The following is a 16,299-nucleotide window of genomic DNA, read 5'->3' as shown; positions in this document are numbered from 1 at the left end:
ACAGCCAATTAGAAGAGGTGTTGCTGCTGCGGCTTTATTTGATTCAGAGAGCACTGCTGCCTGGATGTGCGAGTAAAGAAGGAAACTGCTGGTTTCTTGTGTTTATCTCATAGTTATAGTTCTTTTAATTAGTACTCCTGTGATTGTCTGGCTAATGTAGATATGAATGCACGTTTTGAACGAGTGAACCTGCCCACGGTGAGTAACTTCCACTCGCATTTGTGCTTACCTCGCTTGTTTCCTGGCTCTTTGATGAGCATTGCAGTTTCACAGGGAGACACGCTGCAGCGGCGGTGCAGAGGGATACCTGCACTGCTCAGAGCAAGGTTACCTTTCAGGTCAAACATTACAAACCTTTACTTGCTTGCTTATGTTACGAATTTATGTTATATACGAGTTCTGCCAGCATCCAGTTGCACGAGAGGAGTCAACTTCCTGTCCAAGCATCAGTTCGTGATGCCTTCAGGGGACTGTGGCAGTTAAAAATCAACCTTAGGGACTTAAATTAAATTATTGATTAAATCTGAAACCAAAGGGAGGTGTATCTGAAATTATAATTTGAAGCACAGTGGCTTTATCTTCTAGATGTGGTCTCGTTTATTAATTGTCCTTGGGAAGGTTAAAATACTCACCAATTGATGTACATATAAATGTAAACATCAGGTGAAGACTGCATTGTCCTTAAAGACAAGCTACTTTGATCACATATCCACTGTTTGTGTTTAAGAACAAAGCAGGGATTTCAGTGTAAAGGCAAGACAGGTTTATTTTGATAATAATAAACAATGCCAAAATTAGCATCTGATTCGCAGCTCCCAAAGTCAAGAACCACAAAACCAGGACTTGTCAGATGATCTGGACTAAATGATCCGAGAGGGTCTTCAGACCTTTTCAAACACAGTTTCAGAATTGTGAACACTTAATTCTGATTGTGAAAATGCAAAAAAAAAAAAAAAGAGGCAGATCTAAATGTTTTTATTCACCTCTGGACCACATGGGACCCAGTCATCAAAGTGAAAGTGACATTTTTCCCTTTTTCACAAATAGAATAAAGGCTTCACAAATCTAAAACTGTATTTTTAAAAAAACATGTAGACTCTCTGGGATAACATAGTCCTGATCTTACAAGTCTAGGTGTAGTGGTTCTGGATCAGGACCTGGTTTTTGAATCCTCTCCTTAACAGCCAAAAAGGAGGTTGCGAATCACATGCTTAAACTTCAGCAACGTTGACAATAATCTCAAGAAGCAAAACCTTTTGCGGTGTTCAAATTAGACTTGAAAAGGTGTCATGGTTTCAGGCAAATGCAAGGAGAAGCCCAAACCATGCAACCTAACATTTTCTGTTACAGCCATGGATAGTCCAAGAAATCTTTTCAAGTCTGCAGTGTTCAATCATTCAATCTTTATTTATAAAGCACCAAATCACAACAAACTTTATCTCAAAACGTTTTTACAAACAGAGCAGGTCTAGACCATACTCTATGTTATATCATTAACAAAGATCCAACACCAAGACAGGATAAGATCCAGTCCCATCTTACAGACAGGTCTCAGTCTGATCTCATCTTAATCCACTATGAGCAGAGCACCTCACAGTATTAAGCAAGTTACAGAGGCAAGGAAAAATTTCCTTTGAACAGGCAGAAACCTCGAGCAGAACCAGACTCATGTTAGACAGACATCTGCCTTGACCGAGTTAGGGTCGGAAAGAGGGATAGAGGAGGATAAGAGAGAGAGAGAGAGGGATGATATTCTCCATTAAACCATCTGATCCCTAAAATCCAACAGTATTATCATAAAAAGTCTATTCTATGATGAACAGGAAGTGATCTTAAAAGCCCAGAGAACTGGACGTGTGTATTTTTTTTTCTGTAACAATCATCTGCAGCCATTTCATCCATTATTTAGAGGGATGGCATGTGTAAGATCACCATTACAGATCAAAAGTGCAGAGTGCTGTGTTTATTTGTTGTTCTTTTCCTTTGTTTCAGGTGTTAAGTATGTGAGGTTGTGGTTTCCATTCTGCGCCAGCCTCTTATTGAATCAGTCGGCTGGGAGAGCAGCTTCACAGTCATCAGCTGGTGAATAAAAAAGTCCTTCCAATGTCTTTATTAGAGGATATTGTGGATGTACTGCACTTGGTACTGGAGTACTTTGGAGTGCCTCCAGAAATGGTGAGTGAACACACACACACACACACACAAACACAAACACACTCTTCTGTCAAAACAACGTTATGAATTCTCAAACTGACATCCAGGATGACTTTGTATGACTCCATTATGTACTTTTATAACTTGTGTGTGTTTTTTCATTTTGTTATCTGTAGCTGGTTCCCGTATGGGACAGTGACCTGTGTGGCCAGTATCGCAGCATCGTGCGGATGATCGGGACCAACTTCCCACTGGCACCTTTACCACGTGTCCACTTTCAGGTACCTTCACCTACTGCTTGTGTTTCCAAAGATTATCCCACATAATCTGTTTAGTTAACTACAGATTAAAGAACTAATCATTAGTTAGTCATGAGGTTATATATTTATCTTGTCAACTAATTCCTGTTCCTCAATTCCTTAACCTATTTTGGTCTTTTGCAATGTGTTCACTTTATTTCAACACCAAAGCATCTTCCTTCTCTCTTTTTTAACCGTACACTTCTGCATCTACAGAATCATGTTCTGCCAAATGTATAACCTATTCTTTATTCTTGAATCATAATAATTCATAACTGTCTATAGTTGTTTTTTATTTTGTGTTGAATTAGATATAGTCACAGTTTGTAATCCCCCCTTGTGCATGTTTCCTCCTCAGATTCCTAAACTCACCTATCAGACCCATAGTCAGGATGACAATACTGTGGGTACACATGCCATCCCCTCATTCGCTGACGTCCTGTGGGTGTTTGAAGACGAGGGGGAAAACTTCGCCAAGACGAGGTACGAAAACGAACAGACCAGTACAAACACAGTTGACATAATGTGTCCTAATCAAGTTTACAGTGACGACGAAGCAAAAAGCAAAAGCATTTCTCATTTCTCAATCGGCACGCTCTGTACAGGGGGGGTGAATTTTTTCATAACGTGGCAGTTTCAAAGATATTAAGATTACAAGTTTTACATTTTGAGAGGCACAGCTGACTTGACTGACAGGCGTGAACACTGTAGCTGTTGGCTAGGAGGCTCAAAGCCTGCCTCTTTACCTCGATAGAAGTTAGGTTGAGTTCAGCATTTCCAACATGGCACCCGCTGACGATTGGCTTCAAAACAGCGCTTCAGAAACAGATGGGCAACTTCATAGATACTACGTCCATTATTTTTACAGTCTATGGTTTCTACCACAGCCTGATGTCCTGTGAAGATTATGCATATTAGAAAAATGACACATTAGGAAGTAGTCCAAGGTTATTTGGTATATAAAGTCACTTGCACAGTTCTTTAGTGCATCTATCTGTCCTAACCTCTCTCTGCTCGGCTGAATTAAGCACCTGTTTGAGATGTTAACAAGATAATATCCTGAAAGATCAATCCTTAAAGCAGTTATAACACCGAAACCATCCCCACATATAAAAACAAAATATACACAAAACAGTCATAATTCATGTTCACATAGTTTAAACATAGTTATACTGATGAAACAATATTAGGGTAAGCAGGGTATTTAAGTATGATCTCGCCTCCCCTATCTTCTGTGTGTATCACAGAGCTAGGGTGTTTTAAATGTTAATTAAAGACTTGTTTTTAATGTAACTGAGATCATCCAGGGAGTTTCCAAGTGTTAGATCACAGTTTCTGAGAAGGTACCAAGTTCCTGCTTTCAGAAAGCACCTTTTTTTAGTCCATAGAAAAGACGGCAGAATTGCATGACTGTACAGCTTTGTGTGTCGGAAACTGTCAATGGTTCTATTCAACTTCGAACCTCAACAAAACATCTCTGTACGGCCTTTAAACAGTCCTGTATGTAAGCTCAACTGAAAAGTAAAGTCATGCATGGTCCCTGTAGGAACCACTTGCCTCCAAACAAGCAGAGTACTGTAAATCGAGGTGCGCAGAGGTTCCCAGGACCGAGTCAAGCTCAGAGGGGAGTCCAGTCTGTGAGGCCCACAGCTAATCCAGATGCCCTGCAGAAAATCAGCGCATTGGAGAGCGAGCTGCTCAAACTACGAGCTCAGATAGCCATGATTGTGACTGCTGCTCCAGCTTCAGGTACCCAGTGTTTCAACCTCTTCTCCATGTCCTCATGAAAAAAAACATGCAACATCTTATTCTGATTATACAAGTCAGTGTATTCAACTTTATGTACACTTTATTTTCTCAGGTCCTACAGAGTCCCACAATGCACCTTTTTCGCCTCTGATGTCTCCCCCCCCTCCACCAGCTCTTACCTCAACACCTCGCTGTGCTGCTCCTCCTCCACCACCACCTCCTCCTCCTCCCCCGCCTGCCCTCTGTGTTAGCTCGGCTACTGAGAAAATGTCTGTTCTAGAGCTGGTCCGCCAGCGCAGGACGAACGGGAAAGAACATGATAAGGGTCAGCTAAGACCCCAGAGTGAAGAGAAAGGGATGCCATCCATGCTGGATGTTCTCAAGGACTTGAATCAAGTTAAATTACGTACGATTGAAAGGTAAGTGTTTGTGGGACTGTTTGAGTTTTGCCAATTTTTCCTCCTTGTTGCATTTTTTCATGTTTTCCTAACCAGCTTCTCTTCTTGTCTCTGTAGATCCCCAGGGGGAACACCGGTCAGAAAGAGGCGCAGTAAGGGAGGGCCCGCATCGCTCAGTGACCCGGCTGCTCTTATTGCTGAAGCTCTGAAGAGAAAGTTTGCCCAGCATCGACACAACTGTTCATCAGACAAAGAGAACTCACTTGAGCTCTCACCGTTCGGCAGTCCAGAAACGCACAAGGTTTGTTTCTCACAGGCACGCAGCATACTCCAGTATGTCTGCTTGTTTTAATATGTAATATGTTTAACATGGTCATAAACTTCTCATAGGAAGCGCAGTTATGAGCATTGAGGTGTTTTTAAAAGGGTAGTCAAATAAACCTCACTGCTCCACCCTGCAGCCTCTTTTCACAGCAGACGTTTTAGACTTGTCAAAAGTAAATGTGTGATTAGCAGTAAAACTTTAATGACTCACTGGAGGTTAAAGTTGTTGAAATGACAGCCCAGAGGGTTAACTGCACAAACATTTCATGAGCGTGGAAATCATCTAGGGGACGCTGTTGGCATAGCGGTGTAAGTGCACACCCCGAGTGCAGAGGCTGTAGTCCTCATCACAGCTGTTGCTGGTTCAACTCCCAGGCCAGGGCCATTTGTTGCATGTCTTCCCCCTACTCTCCACATGTCCTATCAATATCAGAATCAGAAATACTTTATTTATCCTGGGGAGGGACATTTGGGTATTACAGAGCTCTTAAAAACTGTATGTAAGAAAGTCAGATATTAGGGATGCACCGAAATAAAAATTCTTGTCCGAAACCGAAAATGAGCAAACCAAGGCTTGAAACCGAAACACCGAAATAAATTATTACGGCAATTATTATTGGGGAGTAGGCCATGCATTTTCTGTTTGTGTTGCACAGGCATTTTCTAGGCCATTTATTAGCAGACACTTGAAGCTAGTTTGTACAGCAGTTTGAACACACTGGGTTAAAAGAGCTCATAGTTATAGACAGAAATGTCAAAAATGTTACAAACTGTCCCCGGTCTCCCCTACCATTGCATTTATGGCTCTGACTGTGTACTAACCTCACTAAAATCAATGATCTCATTGAACATATCAGACAACGAGGGTGCATGCCCCTCATCTGGTTCAGGGAGATGAGTCTTTCAATGAATGTGCTCCTGTGTTTCACCAGCATGTTGTAGAGAGGGTGGTGGATGTTGTCCATGTTGTCAATGGAAATAAAGGCAGACATGATCAAAAACACAACTTTAAAAAAACAACAACATTTCATCAAAAACAGGATTTATTCATGACACATGGAAAAATTTTACAAAACAGAAAAATGTTACTCAAAATGTAAACGTATTCCATGAAATACTCTCACATTTTGGCGGGAAAAATATCTGGAAACGTTACGTTTTGTGATTTATTTATTTTATTTTTCATTTAGCACATGGAGTATTTTTACTTTTCATTTAATCTTTTTAGCATTCAGTTAATTGTTTTTTGAATATCTGATATTATGAAATATTTGTGCAGTTGACCTTCAGGGACACCGTATAAAGAGATAAAATCTGTTCTTTAATTTTTATTTATTTATCATATTATATAAGTATTTTTTGTTTTAAAAAAAAAACAGATCTTTAGTCACGTTTTCAGCATCCAACAGCTTCAGCAAGCTTAGGAGAAAGCACCAGTTGTTGAGTGACATAGAGGAGAAGTGGAGAGAGCGAGTGCTGCGAATGAAAACAAAGCTGTGAAACAGAAAAAGAAGATACTATTTCTCTGTTAAATCACAGTGGTTAATAACATTAGCTTCATCCTGCCTGCTTTGAAAATAAAACAAAGAAATGTCATAATTTTGGTTAGCCCAGGACTGATATTTTTACTGCCCTGGTATTGGAAGAGGTGTCTTTATTTATTTATTTTAATCGTTCTATCAAAGTTAAAAATGCAGAGTAGAATAAAATGTACTCATTGCTCTTTATTTCATTAAACTGATCAGATTAAATCTGTCACTGGTTTAATAATGCTCTGTTTCTGTTCCAGGTTCCTCTCCATAACAGACGCAGTCAGGGTCGCCTCCACCTCTGATCCTGTTCAGCGGCAGCTTATCACTTAAAGATGTCAAAAATCAAACATCCAGTCAGTCGAATACAGCTCACACTGATGTGCCTCGGACACAGATTACTACTGCAGCTAATACCTTGCACTTCACATTCTTTGGTGTCTGTTCTTTTATTCCCTTTTTATGTTTGTTTAAGCTGAACAAAGTGAATTTTTCTGTTTGTTGGCAGGCTTGAATGTATGTTTTTGATCCAGTCTTTGCTCTGAAGAAGGGTTTGGTACAGTTATTTTATTTTATACAGTGTTATTCATACATTTGTGTCTTTTTAAAGAATAATGTGTATGCGTGGTGGCTTGTAGCTATCCTTTTTAATGTCTCTTAAAGTAATAATGAGAGGCCTTAATTCTTACCTCAGTCATGTGAGATGAATAACAATGGAGGTAATAGGTTAACACAGCTCTACTCTATGCAACTGCTGTTTAAGATTTGATTTTATTAAAATGTTTTATCCGCTTTCATCGGGTTCGTCTGTTCTTATTTCAATTTTTAAACTTCAGCACTTCAATTGTAGTATTAAAAAGTAGCTCTGATCTTTTACAGCGGTTCGAGTTCACCTTCTAAGTGTCTCTAAAATGTCAACATATCCATTGTAATGCATTGAATGTCATTTAACATTGCTGCTAAGCACCAAATAAGCAAATCAGCCTTTAAAAACACTTGGTCCTACATTTCCCATATTGCAACTGCATGGCATCTTTTAAAGTCCCCGTTTTTCTCACTGAAGCAGAGCTGCAAAGAGATAACTTTGATAATACAGGCAATCTATCATGAGAAGTTTGTTCCTGCTTTGGCTCATGCCTAATATTTATTACAACACCAACTCCGTTATAGTGCGCCATTTTGGGTCAAATATGAGGGATACATGTTATCGTCACAATATTGGTATTAGTAGATAAAAGCCTGAAAGGATAAACAAATAAAATTTGTGATCAATTGTTTATTGGTTGTTTTACAGTCGCTTTGATATTTTGCAAACAGCACAAGTTGTATTCCAGCCATATCAACCCCTATGTACAGTGGCTGTGGTCCTTGAAGAGGGCAGCCATCTCCCTACTTCAATCAATCAATCTTTATTTATATAGCACCAAATCACAACAAACGTTACCTCAATACGCTTTTACAAACAGCAGGTCTAGACCGTACTCTGTTATATTATTAACAAAGACCCAACATCAAGACAGGATAAGATCCAGTCCCATCTTACAGACAGGACTCAGTCTGATCTAATCCTAATCCACCATGAGCAGAGCACTTTGCAGCATTTAGCAAGTTACAGTGGCAAGGACAAACTTCCTTTAACAGACAGAAACCTCCAGCAGGACCAGATTCATGTTAGACACACATCTGCTGAGACCGAGTTGGGGTTGGAGAGAGGGATAGAGGGAGATGAAGAGAGAGAGATGATAGTGATGAGACAAATAGTAGAAGCTGTTGCCGCTGGAGTCTGGCACGTCCACAGCAGCAGGCCGTCTATGGCAGATACTGTAGACAACCACTGCATTTCCACGCCATTCACTGTTCCCTCTTAAAGCTGCTGTTGGTAGTCTTGATATAAACATCAGTTCTAAAAGAGATTTCGAACGTCAACACTAGGCCTCCCCTCTCTGCAGTCGTAACCCCGCCCACAAAAGATTGTTGTGCGCGTTCTATGAGGAATGCCCTGATTGACTGGGAAGCCAATCAGGGCGAAATAGTGGGGCCGCCACTCGACCAATCAGGACAGAGGGTTGGGGAGTAGCTCTGATTGGTCCGTGATAACGGACGAGGGGAATAATAACATTGCTTGATACAAAGGCATTGGAAAACACAGAGATTTCGCCATAATCTCAGATTACTTCACTTACAGATGAGTACTGATTGGTATTATGACTTTTTCTCGAAACCCTGCAGAAAAAAAGTAATTTTTTTTTAAACCATTCCTACCAAAAGCAGCTTTAATACGGGCATAAAAGTCCCCAAACAAACATAAAAAATTTGACTCCCGACCTGTCGACCATTTGCTGCATGTCTTCCCCCACTCTCTATACCCCACATTTCCTGTCTCTCTTCGGCTGTCCTATCATTAATGCCCAAAAACACAACTTAAAAAAAACCAAAAAACTAAAGCTGCCATGGCTCTTTATGTTGATGGCTAACTGTCAGTCATCATCTTCATCCTCCTCCTCGTCCCACTCCTGCACAGTACTGTGGAAACATAGCAGAAGAGTTTAGTTACCACACCTTGATACCGCTGATATCATAACGACAAGGGTTATGAATCTGTATCCTTATTAAGACTTAAATACTATGGCCTGTAGCGATAGATGAGGACATGTACCTTCTCCACTGTCAGCCTCTAGAAGATCCCAATCCACTGCATCGTCATCATCATCATCATGATCATTACTTTTTGAAAAGGTTGCACGGAGCTACAGCACAAAAAAGACATACAGAGAGATGTTTCTTTCCTTGGACCACATTTGACCTGACCTCTGCAGACCGATAACACCACAAAAGAGCTCCACTTTGAAGATGCTCTGACTGAATCATTTAGCCATCACAGTTTGGTCCTCGTCAAAGCGGCATGCATCCTTAGACTTTCCCTTTTTCCTGCTTCCAACACATCAGCTTGTGTTCACCTGCTGCCAAACATGTCCCACTCACTGATGGGTGGGATAATCAATGATAGTAATGTAATCTATCAGTGGTAATAATATTATGGCAAGTCTGAAACAGAGGTGGAATGGTGCACAACACTCTTAGCTTTCTTGTACCATCACTTTGCCTCCTCTATGCACTAAACTGGATGCCAGTTTAGCTGAGCTGAAGTCCTCGTCGTACAGGCCGTAGGATTGGTTTCCAGTCACAGTGTGATTTAGTGCATGTCATTCCCTACTGTCTCTCTCTCTCTCTCTCTTCAGCTGTCCAATCAAAAATAAAGGCAAAAAGCCCTAAAACATTGTATATGCACAAAATCCTGAAACTGGCAACAATACAATTTGAGGGGAATTTTCTGACATTTGAAATTTACCTGCCTACATGCTTATCTTAACCCTCCTGTTATGTTTGTTTCTTAGGGACAGCAATAATGTTCCTGGGTCAACTTGACCCAGGGCATATTTAATTATCCAAAAGTGTCCGAACCCAAAAAAATCTCAATACACATTTTTAAATTCTCATTATTAACTCTATTACTATCCATTTAAATCAATGTATGGTGCAATAGTGTTCTTTAATTCTCACAGATGTGCAATGCAAATGTGTGAAATGAGCCATTTTCATTGGATATGTTGTTCGCGCTAATTAAACCAAGCAGAAGAAGATTCATAGCAAAATAATACTTTTAACAATTTTATTTTTGAACTTTAAACTGGGTCAATTTGACCCGCAACATAACAGGAGGGTTAAACTACTCCCAATCAGTTTTTCAGGTAAGTGTTTTCACCAAACAAAAATAAAGAGATTGCATTCATCAACCCATGTGAGAACCAACTAGAATAGTTGATTAAAACAGAAAGCAAAAAAAAACGCCTACATACCTGTAAGGGCCTAGTTCATCAGCAGAAGCCATCAGCACGCTATCGTCATGACCCTTCAAGAAAGAAAAAAAAAAAACCACCATGTTTAAAACACTGTATAAACATGTGTGATCTTAGCACCTACATGGGTATTTGACCGCTCATATACACAGATGGTTTCAAATCTTACTGGTGGTGAAGAAATGGGGAATGTTTCATCGTCATACACGATAACACCAGGAAATCCCTCAGCGTTGTCCACACACTCAGTAGAAATCTGCAGCATCATCAGAAATACAAAGTAAAAATGTCAGGAATCAAAGTCTGATACCAAATTGTACAATTCAATGGAAAATATCGTCATTCAGTGCTTGACCCGGCAAATCAGCGTTGTTAGCTGCTAAGCTAACTGTCGGCAACGAACTTGACCCCGAATTGAACGTTCATGCTGGTTGGTCCACACCCAAACACACACAGATATTTTCCAAACTGCCTTACTTCCACATACTTTACCAAATACTAGTGCTGGTGTGTTAAATTCATCGTAATATAGAAGCACTTACTGGATTCTCCATTGGTGTCATTTTGTAAGCTACCACCATTTTCCTAACACCTAGTTCTGCGCATGTCAAAGTTGCGTCAGATCCGGTTACTGATATGTATTTTTTATTTTATAATGTTCTTATTAATGTGCACCAATGTTCTTTAAATAAGGAGAAATAAAACTTTTTCTACTCTAGGTTGTTTTTGAAAAGTGTTCCTGTGCTTCTATACAAAAAAAAACCAAACATCTAATCTCTACAATCTCGCCCAGGTTGCAATGGCAAATGAGAATTGGTTCTCAATTAACTCACCTGGTTAAATAAAGGTTAAATAAAGATACAATACTTATTGTTTGTACTGTGTTGGCAGCAGTACGCCCCTAAACCCCCAAACTCTCTCATAAGTACACTTTTTCTTGTTGAAGTCTTGATAGTGCATTCTCACCAGGTCTACCACAGAGTTAATAATCAACCCCTAATATACTCAAGACACCTCATAGGCTAACAAACTACACATAACTTTATCCCTCAGTTACTCTGGGTAAACACAACATACCTCTTTTTTGAACTCCTTGTAGAAAATGTTGATCTGGTTCTGCTGCTGTCCATGCTGATCTCAGAGAGATAACAGAGAGGAATGTCAGATTCTTCATGGTCGGCGCTGTGAATCATGTGGTCTGATTCAGAGATAAGTTAACTCCCATGACAAGAGAGGAAGACTGAATGTGTCAGGGAAGAAATTACAAATAAGCTCACAAATACTTCTGCATTTTTGGCACTGTTGAAATCAGCATGTTTCAGTTCCTAAAGAAAGGCGAGTCTTGTTCATGTTTTTTACATACTTTTTCATAAAGGTTTAAGAAATAGGGTGTGACAAGTGATTGCCAAGATTGCACAAGAGTTGAATCTTAAATATTCAGAGTTTCTAATAGGTATGAGAAGTATCAAAGCAGTTCAACAGCAGCCCTATCTGAAGTTTGACTTCTGAGTTGTGAGCCTAAGTAACCAACTTGAATATGTCCTGTTTTATAATAACTTTATTTATAGAGCAGCTTGAAAAAGAGGCTTAAAAAGTGCCTTGAAAATCAAACAAATATACAACCCAAATGCAAAAAACTCAACAAGTTGAATAATCCAAAATAACAAAAAGTAAAAAAAAACAACCCAACAGTTTGAAACTGGACCAAAGATTGGACCAAAATCAGAAATCAGGAAGCAGGCAGCAATTCAACGTCTGTTTAATCAGAGAAACCAAGATTAGTACACAGGAAAGCAGTCGTAACAGGATGAGGTGTCCAAAATGTGTGAGGCAAAAAAGTCACAGACACTGGACAAGAAACACGACTACAAACATGAAGATAAAAGCTGGAGCGCTGACTATCTACGCACACCAGGAGTGGAGGCTGGGTAATCAGGGGAGTGGGAAACACTGGGGAACAGGAAGGTAACGGACCAGAAATAAAAAATGAGGGTGAGCACCAAAATAAAACAGGAAACACAAGACAAGAAACATGAGGATATTGAAATATAACAACGTAACTAATGTGGGGGCGTTATAAACAGAGAAATAACCATGACAACATATTATTCCAAAAATATAACCATTAATATCGCAGGCGATGAAAAGGGAAAGGGGAATAAGACAAGCAAACTCTCAGGGAGACCCTGGAAAAAACTCCTTTAGGAAACACAAAAACAGTCCATGGGGCTTTAAAGGGTGAAGCGAAAACCAACTACTGTACTATAGAAACGAGAAACTGCTTTCGAACCCCGCAGAAAAAGAACTTCTGCAGTATATACGGACACACTTTGACTGTTTATACACTCTCACTATCTCTGAAGGTGAGACTATGAGCCAGCACAGAGCACCCACACTCACAGGTAGGGCAGAATGGGGTTGGTTGTCACACTTTTTACTGTTTTGATGATTGCTCATCATCAAAACATCTTGATTTCTTACATTAAATTGAAGCTTAAGGTGTTGGCTTGGAATGTGTATCCCTCTCATTTTCCAACTCATTGTAACAAAGAGGCATTTAACTGTCAAAGACACTCTGACACATTGTGACAACCAACCCCATCACGGGGATGGTTGTCACACACTATGGGGTTGGTTGTCACACACTATGGGGTTGGTTGTCACAATGGTATTTCAATGGGAAAAATCTTTTAAAAAAGGCAAGAAGGCAGAACTAAATTTGAAAGTTTAATTGCACTGACAAGTGATAGGCCTACATAACTTAATGCATTTTAACATAAAATGAGCAAGGAACATGAACAGGAAACACATCTTTAGGCCAGCCTATATAACAACATAAAGAACAAAACAAACAGGCCTAACAATAATGGCCGACTCAACTAGGCTACATGCAGTCACTGTCTGAGTTACAGTGATGGCAAATGTAGGGTCTGCGCACTCCAACTCCAACTCATTTCACCATGCATGATTTTGCCAACATTGGGGTTGGTTGTTACACGTGACAACCAACCCCAAAGAGAATGTGACGACCAACCCCAACTGGAATTTTTTTCTAGCATCAAGGCTAACAACCATCTAACAAGTAGTTAGCTAGCTAATACAAATCTAAACTATAGCTTTCCCCTCACACTTTGTAAGGGTAACACTTGTTTTGTTATAAACCCATCGTTTAAAAGCCTAGAAGAAAAATACTGGGGAGCTGAATATTTACAATTTGACATGAAAAACACAAAAAGTCCTCTCACCTGAAGTTCAGCTGTCTTACTCCAGAGAAGACTATGTAGTTGAGCTCTGATCCTAATTCTGGAAATGTCCATACCCCAATTTGAGAGACAGTGCCCTCTGGTGGCGAGATATAACGAGTGTGCCAACCAACCCACGTGACAACCAACCCCATTCTCCCCTATATATAAACTACTCACACCGTGTCTTAATCAGGACAAATCAGCCACACACACACCTGACTCTGCTCTGGGATTATTCCCCCACAAAACTGAAAAAGTAGCCAGAGTGAGTGCCCCTCACAGATCACAAGAATAACCACTAATTACTAAAAGGAAACTTAAGGTGCATTTCGACCATGAGTTCCGCGGTCTTTTAGCCCCCAGAACTACTTTACCCTGAACTAAAAGGTTCCTGTGCCCCCATTGTTGTCTGCGTTTTGACCACCGGGCTGAAGTCCCGGGCAGATTGTGCAAATCAGGCCAGTGACGTATGGAGGGGGGGTGGGAAAGTAAATGCACCACACCACACCACCAGACCAGTAGAGGGCAGTAAAACAAAGACGAAATCAAGTGAATCACACGTGTGTGATGTTATTGTGGACGGCAGGCGGAATAAAAACACTGCGTTCATATACCAATCAGACACGTTCAACATTGCAGGCCCTGCCCCCGAAAGCCCAGAGACCTTTGAAAAGTACTACCCCCCTAGCAGGGGCTTTTTAGGGGGGGAGATTATCTACCCCTGAACTAAATTTAGACCCTGGGTCCACCAGTTGTTCCGGGGGAAAAGTTCCTCTCGTCGAAAAACTCCTTTAGAACATACAAAACATGACAAATTAAATGTGTGCTTTGATTAGTGGAAGTGGTGGGAAGCTTACATTTTGAAGCTACTCCAGCCAGATAGCTTCTGTGCATGCTTAAGCTGCAAAATACATCACCAACACTGTACAACATGTCAGCGCCCATTCCTGCTGTATGTTGGCTTCACTTTGTTACTATGGGAGGAGATTGAGCTGCGCCATCCATATTTAAAGCCAATGGTTGGGCTGAAATGTCAACAAAATGCATCAGAGCCTCTTCTAGTTTGAAGTTAGAAATCAATTGTAAAGCTTTAGCTGTCAGCTCAGTAGTTAAATCTCATTCCCCCATATACAGAGACTGTAGTCCTCAGAGCTGGCAGCCTGTGTCATCCCCTACTCTCTCTTCCCAGTGTCCTACTCTATCCACTGATCTATCTTCTGTCCACAGGCATTAGAAGCCCCATGAATAAGTAAATAAATGCTGCTGGAGGTTGTTTTATGTGAGCTGAATCCAAAATCATGATCAATGATATTACACAGCTACACAGTCAATACAGTTTGAACAGATCACACTCGGAACAAAATGTTTTTGTCAATTTTTATTTTTATTTTTCTCTTGATTAGATGTATGTTGTGTTACATTTGAGCTTTGTTACTGTTAATGTTGTTCCTATGACTTAGTAAAATGGATTTGTCATGGCAAAAGGACGAATAGCGTCTAGATAATGCAAAAGCTAACATGCATACAAAGAAACAAAAATCCATGGAGCTCAATAATTTATACACTAAATAAAGGGGGCCTGACTCTGAATCTTGAGGCTCATGGATTGCACACTTCACATTGCTATACAGAACAGTAAGTTGTAAACACTGCACCCTGTCAGACAGACGTGACATCATACATGTGATCACTCTGGATGAAAAATTGCTGATTAGAAAGACGATTGATGTGTATAATTCATTGTCTCAGACTTTTTACAGCAACATTAAATGTTAGAGAGACGAAATTAAGCACCAACTACACTCATTCTTCCCCCTCTTCAAGCCAAGATTTCATCTGCGAGGTCACTTCCAACTAGCACCTTAACAGTTTTTGTCACCTATGTAGTACCATAAGGTTAATACTTTAAGTGTTTGTGTCAGTTTTAGTGCATACGTTAAGGTTTATGCAGGGCTACATTAGGTACACTCAGCACTTATCAATCACATGGCTAACACTAACAGACAACATCTCACACTCACACCTGCAGACAATTAAGAGCCACCAGTTAGTTAACATGCATCTTTGGCCAGTGTTCTTCTTCCTTCTACTCAGCCTCCTCATCCTCTTCCCGAGAGTCTGGGGAAACATCAGAAAAAAAATGGAATCACAGAGATTAGAATCATTGTAACTAGTTATATGAACTTAACAACATGCCAACCATCCAATAGATGTAATTATAGATATTCAACAGGACTGAGATTAAAGTTTGTTAACATTCTTTCCAGCACTTGTCCTCAAATTATTTTGGTCTGACAAGTCAAAAAACGTAGCTAACCAGTAGAGTCTGTGAGTCTTTACACTAAAGCAGAAGTAACCTGTGTTTAAAAAAAAATGTTGTCTCCATTTGCACTTTATTTGCAAAATAGAGGGACTTTTTAAATTATTGTTGATTTTTATTTATTGTCTTTAAATCTGCTTTATACCGTGTATTATTTATTTTGACTTGTGCTGCTGACTTCAGATCACCCTTGTGAAAGAGGACTTGATATCAACGGGTTTTATCAGGTTTTGCTGGCCTGAGCCTGCACCTTTAAGTGTGATGGATTATGGGTAGTGAATAGACGGGTAGGGAAAATGGAAGGAGAGTAGAAGAAGTGTGAGAAGAATGTACATGTTCTGACGCTGTCCAGCAATAAAAACTGACCTGGTTTGTCTCCTCTGCGAGTTATTGTAAGCCAGCACCACATGAGCCAAACAGTGTT

The 16,299-nt window shown here is 40.1% G+C and overlaps 1 protein-coding gene and 1 long non-coding RNA gene across 2 annotated transcripts; one reads left to right on the top strand and one right to left on the bottom strand.

The window, feature by feature from the left end:
• Positions 1-16: 16 nt before the first annotated feature.
• On the top strand, positions 17-7,250 carry mtfr2 (mitochondrial fission regulator 2). The gene is made up of 8 exons (XM_034699090.1): positions 17-198; positions 1,993-2,175; positions 2,331-2,435; positions 2,812-2,936; positions 4,000-4,202; positions 4,315-4,621; positions 4,718-4,901; positions 6,714-7,250. Exons 2-8 carry the CDS (start codon positions 2,104-2,106, stop codon positions 6,756-6,758), a joined length of 1,041 nt encoding a protein of 346 aa, XP_034554981.1. The 5' UTR covers positions 17-198; positions 1,993-2,103; the 3' UTR covers positions 6,759-7,250.
• A 459-nt stretch (positions 7,251-7,709) lies between these two features.
• Positions 7,710-11,573, bottom strand: LOC117823847. Its single transcript, XR_004633503.1, has 5 exons — positions 11,388-11,573; positions 10,480-10,566; positions 10,311-10,363; positions 9,110-9,200; positions 7,710-8,976 (listed from the first exon to the last, which is right to left on the bottom strand). It is a non-coding gene; the product is annotated as an uncharacterized LOC117823847 (long non-coding RNA).
• Positions 11,574-16,299: the final 4,726 nt, after the last annotated feature.

Source organism: Notolabrus celidotus, chromosome 13 (assembly GCF_009762535.1).
Source record: "Notolabrus celidotus isolate fNotCel1 chromosome 13, fNotCel1.pri, whole genome shotgun sequence".
Lineage (NCBI taxonomy): Eukaryota > Metazoa > Chordata > Actinopteri > Labriformes > Labridae > Notolabrus > Notolabrus celidotus.
Note: the sequence above shows the minus strand (reverse complement) of the source record. Positions and strands in the feature narration are given on the sequence as shown.